This window comes from Mauremys reevesii, linkage group 7 (genome assembly GCF_016161935.1).
Source record: "Mauremys reevesii isolate NIE-2019 linkage group 7, ASM1616193v1, whole genome shotgun sequence".
In the NCBI taxonomy this organism is placed as follows: Eukaryota; Metazoa; Chordata; order Testudines; family Geoemydidae; genus Mauremys; species Mauremys reevesii.
Window position 1 is genome coordinate 83,189,153 of NC_052629.1, and position 6,783 is coordinate 83,195,935.

General features: G+C 41.3%; 1 protein-coding gene across 11 annotated transcripts in view; it reads right to left on the reverse strand.

Annotated features, from left to right (window-relative positions):
* Positions 1 to 6,783, reverse strand: part of PBRM1 (polybromo 1) — an 87,299-nt gene extending 80,516 nt beyond the window's left edge. For 6 of the 11 annotated variants that reach the window (XM_039482354.1, XM_039482349.1, XM_039482357.1 and 3 more), the window contains exons 1-3: positions 3,136 to 3,174; positions 1,846 to 2,001; positions 420 to 517 (exon numbers count right to left, since the gene is read on the reverse strand). In XM_039482354.1, the coding sequence (XP_039338288.1) occupies positions 420 to 517; positions 1,846 to 2,001; positions 3,136 to 3,174 (293 nt within the window). Of the gene's footprint in view, positions 1 to 419; positions 518 to 1,845; positions 2,002 to 3,135; positions 3,206 to 6,256; positions 6,442 to 6,677 lie in introns of those variants that run through there. The other 5 variants (XM_039482360.1, XM_039482350.1, XM_039482352.1 and 2 more) reach the window with 5 other exon arrangements.

The following is a 6,783-nucleotide window of genomic DNA, read 5'->3' on the forward strand; positions in this document are numbered from 1 at the left end:
TAATATAAATGAATTAGCACATATTTTAAAATTTATCTTGAATCTATAAAAAAATTACAGGCAGAAATAGTCTATCACTTCACCTACTCCATTCCCAAAAGTCAGTTTTGGGTTGTTCCCTAGGATATATTTTTAGTATTTTACTCCTCCACCTTTGGAGACAATTTTACAGTCAAACAGATCTCAACGTCAGGAAGGCTTTATATTCTATGTTTCTGCCCGAACACAGGCACCTGTGTCACAGTTGTTCAAAGCGGCATGCTATCAAATATAAAGATCAAAAGACTAATGCAAGCTTGTTGCATATTTAATGCACAAGTTTTGCAACTTTTACACAGATGAGCTATTTCTCAAAATCCATTTGTTCCAGGACTAGCTCTCGTACCTAAGATTGTTGCCAATCAAAGCCATCTCCTCACCTTCGTTTTGGTGCCCTAATGAAAAGCTCACATAAGAGCCTGCCCTGTTCATCTTTGTAATCTCTGATTGTGTTGTACAGTTCATGGCACACAGCAATCTAAAAGGCAAGAACAATCCAGTAAAACAATGGAAATGCCAAGGAGGCAACAAATTTAGGGTATGTCTGCACTTGAAATGCTACAGTGTAGACACTACCTATGCCAACAGGAGAAGTTCTCCTGTCAACACAGGTAATCCACTTCCCCGAGAAACAGTAGTTAGGCCAATGAAGAATTCTGTCTGCACAAGGGCTTAGGTCGGCATAGCTACGTCTCTCAGGGGTGTGGATTTATGCCCAAGCCTTGGTTAGAGTAGGAAGGTGGGGGGAGAGGAGCATCACACCATAAGTTGCTCTATAGTAGGGTATTAAACACCCAGCCTATTTGATGTATTAATATAGTACCAGGGCATACCCAGATTTGTGTGTTTTTTTCTTTATTAAAAGGAGTTTTCTAGCCCTCGTGGTTGCAAAGGAAACTTCCCAAATGTAAACCAACACAGTGTTGACAACAGACTCAAGAAGACACCAAAAACAATAAATAAGGAAATGTAGACTCCAATGTTTCACAGTTCATCTCTCTTAGGCTAACTAATGCCTAAGGATGGCACTTCAAATGTCAGCATTTACTATTTCTTTGCTGACCATTTTAGCAGATGGAAGGAGGATGGGGAGGAAGTGAAAGCCATAAGGTATAGAAATCAGGAACTGCTACAAGGAAGCAGATGCGATGGGAAGATAAGACGAGAAATACAAAGACGGTGAAGAAAAAAGAAAAGCAGCTAAAGGAGAATGAGTAAGGAAGAGAAAAAGGACATCAATTGGGATGGTCCTAAAGATGAACATATTTTCATGGGCCAGGGAGGAATAAGGTACTGAACAAATAATAGAACTTTAGGTACTACATGGAAAGGCAATATTCTACCTTTTGCTCTTTGTACAAATCTTGTATTGACATCAGTGGGAGAACTAATGGACCGAAGGAGATACGTAGTCCTAAATTTATGCCCCAGCCCACACACCATAATTAAAAATGTAACTCGGACATCTCCACAGAATGAGTTTGATATCCCTGCTCTACAGCCAGTGTAGAATCAGTGCTGCTGGGCTCAGGAGGAAGTCGTAACTTGCCCACGTCATTCAAAATTGGAGCTCAGGCCAGGAAAGTGCACAATATAGCAAAGGAAACAGAAGCTGTTCCTCAGGGGGAAAGCCTGGAAGAAGACTTTGCAACTCCAGAAAACATCCATAGAACACTATGTTGTACCCTTATCTTAAATAGTCTCACTATTATATATCAAATGTTTGCTTATAGCAATTTCAAAAGGTATTCCACATTTGGATTTATGCAATAAAACAGAACGGGTATATATTACAATGATACTTACAGGATCTACAGTTGGGAGATTTGAAAGTCTCCTCCTTTTCCGGCTTGGGCCTGGTATATTTGTTGAATGGTGACCATCATCAAAATCTCCCCCACTGATGCTGCTGGAAGGAGAAGTAGCTCTTCGTCTCTTGGAACCCATGGAATCCAACTTCTTCTATAATAAAGAAAGATGTTCTTAAACTTATGGCTTTGCATCCAATCTCTCTGATGAGAGTGAGCATTAAACTTGCAGTTCTTTAGGGTGTATGTATTCAAGATGGTTCACTGAGATTTAGTTATGTATTATTACCTCATGAAATCATATAGCTAAAACACTGCTTATGTCTTTGATAGTTTACCTGGTAATCCAATCTATCCTCGAGTTTTATACGGCCATGCATCACCATAACATCAGAGTGCCTTGGACTCTTATAGGGTGATGAAAATGTATCTAACAACACTTACCAGTATGCTTTCTTAAATCACCCATCAATGCTTGTGACTTGTCATTCTATACATGATAATAAAATAAGAACTTTTGTCATAGCAGATGAACTAGTTCAAACAAGAGATCATTTGGTGATTCTGACTGACAACTACTCCATACCACATCCAAAAGCAAAAAACAAACAACACTGTTGATGTAATTAAGAGTCTGCACTGACAAGGAAAAATCACAACTACTGCTTAATATCTAGCCCTGGGATCACACCAAAAGTGGTTTGGGCTGTAACCCAGTTACATTTTGTTATGTTCTCAAGCCCTCCCATTCTCTCTCCAATGCTAAAATCAGTGTGGATTGGATAGCTCAAATAACTGGCAATGTAAGAGTGTCTGTCTCCTCTTGGCCTCAGGTTTGAATTTACTAAAGTAAATAGTGACTGAAATTAATAGCCATCCAACAACTACTGAGTGGTTTATGAAACAAGCTGGCGGACCTAGCTCAATTTCTAGTGGCAAGAAATCAGTATCACAAAGACTTCTCTCTACTGGCACTATTGTTGGGAGTCTCAAAGACTAAAGACTGAATGGGTACAGACTAGAGCCTCCCCAGATCTCCTCCCATTTTCTAATAGAAACAAGGTATTTTTTCTTGTATGTGTTGTTTTTAAATGGTGCAGCAGCCTGGCATGCAACTACCTTAGGGTATCTTTTTCATATTCTAGGAACAGAATTAATTACCAGCAAACACTTAAATAAGTTGAATTAATGAGGGGGGATTCATTATAGCCAGGATAAAAAAAAAAAAAGTCAAGGTAGGGGAGAGGGGAGAATGATGCATATATGATCAATAATGTACCAGATTTACCAGAGTACAACCAGCACCTCGAAAAGCCAATCTCCTCATAGTGTCTGTTGGCCAAGTTTAGATACTGGGAGAAGGTAAGACTCTACAAGTGTCAATTCAGCAATGGTGTTAGTACAGTCTAAACTGAAAGAGAAGAAAAAGGAGAGAAAAATAGAGGGGAAGGGTGAAAAGGAGAGAGCAGATAGACAGAATTCAAGAAAAATAGTGAAGAAAGAGGAAAGTTAGGGGAGGAGAGGAACACAGATTAGTATTTTTTGGATTTGTTCTTAACAAAAACAAACTTCCACATAGAGTATTTTTTCTGCACAGAAAATAAGACATTTTTCTGGATTTTTTTAAACAAACGGTTTGCTTTTTCCTAAAGGCCCTGCTGACACATCACAGATTTTACTGCCAGTCTGAATGTAAAAGAAGAGACGAGAACTGCAACACTGTAAACTGATGGGAGTGGAGAAGCAGCACAGTGAATGTATAAATAAAAAAAAGTTAAATTCTCAAAAAAGTAATAAGATTCCTTAGCAATGGCCCACATCATCAAGAAACATCTTCAGAGGAGTTTTATGGCTCTCTTTACTGAACAGTAGCCTTCCTTACTAAACATTTAGCCCCTGTTCATAAAACTTCAGCCACATACCCTATTGCACGGTAAAGTTTATCAATATAAGACTGTGCAACAAATACATCAGTTTGCTTGATGAAAAACATTTCTATCAAAACCAAGCTTGTATATCAACCAGGATATAAAATATAAAGCTGAATTTTGTTGACAGAATAGCTATATCTTATCAATGCCAGTTTCTCTTTTAAGACTGATTTTCTAACAAATCCCATCCACATATACAGAACTGTATATAAAAAACAAACAAAAAAAACAAAAAACAGAAAATAAAATTAGTCTGACCTATCTGGTATGCACTATTTTACTGTTTGGAACCAGAACCAAAAGACATGGAAGACAACTTGTTAACCCAGGGATCGGCAACCTTTGGCCCGCGGCCCACCAGGGTAAGCACTCTGGCAGGCCGGGCCGGTTTGTTTAACTGCCGCGTTGGCAGGTTCAGCCGATAGTGGCTCCCACTGGCTGCAGTTCGCTGCTCCAGGCCAATGGGGGTGGCAGAAAGCCCTGGAGCAGCGAACCGCAGCCAGAGGGAGCCACGATCGGCTGAACCTGTGGATGTGGCAGGTAAACAAACTGGCCCTGCCCGCTAGGGTGCTTACCCTGGCGAGCCACGTGCCAAAGGTTGCTGATCCCTGTGTTAACCAAATGACAAATTTTTCCTATGTATTTTTACACTGCACATGCTCTTACAGAGAAAGTTTAAGAGTATATTAAGTTTCAATCGGTACTTCATTTAAGGACTTCAGAGCTTTATCTCCCTGTACAACTTAGGTATATGTAAAACCTATACCAAGGTTTGGACACCATCATGTACCCAAATTCAGTAAGAATCATCCATAAGATATTTGGCAGCTAGAAAACAATACCAAATAGCTGCCACAAAACTGGTAACATTTCAGAGCCTGAACTGCATTAAAGATTCTCTGGATCGCTACGTCTTTGTACAATAATCAAATTATTGATCTCAAAACAATACCTTATATTTAGTTGAGAAAGTGTAGAAAATATTGCTCTCTTCTTAATGGAACTGATGTCTCATGGTGCCTTCTGGGGTACCAACAATCTCCCTACCTACAAAGACTTTCACTCCTTGTGTGAAGTAGAGAAGGTCTTGAGAGCTATTCAGACAATTCCCACAGGACCTGAGAACACTGTTTCTGCAGCACTCGCATGAAAAATTGTTTTACATCTTGAACACTTTCCATAACCTTTACAGCCACTCTTTAAAAGTCAGATCTCTTATAATACCTTCTTCTACAGCTACTCACTGACAGACCTCTCTTGTGACTCCTAAAACATGACAAATTACTCACTGCCACATCTCCTGAGGATATGTCAATAAACATTTTTCTCTTGTAATCTATTAAGGACCCATCAACATAGTATAATGTCTAAACTCCTTGAAAGAGTCGAGGTTTTACACATATTCAAGACAATTTACTTAAAACAAGTCAATTGGGTTTTAACAAGCATTTACCTTTCTGCGTCCCTTTAAAAATAACCAACCAGGAAAGATACACAGGTGTCAAGAAAAACTAATTGTTTGCACTATGGGTATCCTCCACATGTCTGTAGAAATATTTCTCAGATAATTGGCAAATGTCACAAAATGACTGAAAGATTTAGGATATATTTTGTCTATATGATTACTGATAAATAAATCCTGAAACTGGCCTGAAACATATGAGGAAAAGGGGATTGAGGGAATAATGAACTGTAAAAGGATAAAGTTAGCAAAGTTAAATGCACATGTTTATCTCTTCATTAATCTTTGAAGGGGTAATAGACAAGGGACAGATAATGTGACTGTTTATTTGATTAACTACTGGGTGTAATACAGGCCTGCTTCTAGTTTAAATATTACTAAATGGTACGCAGAAATATATTTTCTAGCAAATTTTCTGAGGCTCTTTTGGTAAGAAAGGGAGGACTGGGGCTATTTATGGCCCTATAAATATAATAAAATATTTGTGTATAGATATATACACATCTTCAAGTATTGTACAATCATTAACTATGCACCCAGTACTTTACAGGTGGAAAAACTGAGGAAGAGCGTATATATTACATCATTTGCTTTCTATATTTTGATTGGTAAAAATGTCATGCTTACGGATTTGTCTATCATTCCTACCTACCCTGAGGTGTGCTCCACCCTCTTAGCTGCAAATTCCCTGTGACAGAAACAGTCTTTTGTCCCTTTCTTAGGAAAGGCTGAAAGAATTGGGCATATTTAGTCTAGAGAAAAGATGGGTGAGGGGGTGTCATGATCACAGTCTTCAAATATGTAAAGGGTTGTTAGTTTGCAGCAAGGGAGATTTAAGTTAGATATTAGGAAAACCTTTCTACTGATAAAGTTAGTCAAGCACTGGAAAAAGTTACCAAGGGAGGCTGTGGAATCACCATCACTGGAGGTTTTTAAGAACAGGTTGGACAAGCATGGGGGACCATGCTCCTCGACTGGAGAACCTAGGTGCTATGAATAAAATATGAGTAATGTACCCAAGGTCAGAGTTAGGGCCTGGGAATCAGGATTCCTTGTATCTGTTCCCAGCTCCAACAGCGACTCGATGAGTTGATTGCTTTGACAAGCCGCTTCCCCACTCCGTGCCTCAGTTTCCCCAGATGTGAAAGAGGGCTAACACCCCCAGCCTCACCGAGGGAGGATCAGTGCCCCTGGAGGCGAGGCGAAGGGGAGCTGGTGCCTCGCGGGAGAGGGGGTGGCAGGGATGAAGGTGGGAACAGGGGATCGGCTCCCACGCCGCCGGAAGGGTCCGGGGCGGGCCCCGGGCAGGGCACCCCCACGCCGGGGGCGCGTCTCCCCACTAGGAGCGCAGCGGCCACACAAAGGGACGCGGCGGCCTCCTGGCTCCCGCAGCCCGGCTGCCCGCTCCGAACCGCCGGGCCGGCAGCCAGCGCTTACCCAGCCGGCCCCGCTCCGCCTCCGACAGCCGCGGCCGCGCTCGCCCCCCGCCGCCCGCGCCGCCACCGCTGCTGCTGTTCCGGCCGCTCCTCCTCACTGCCGAGTC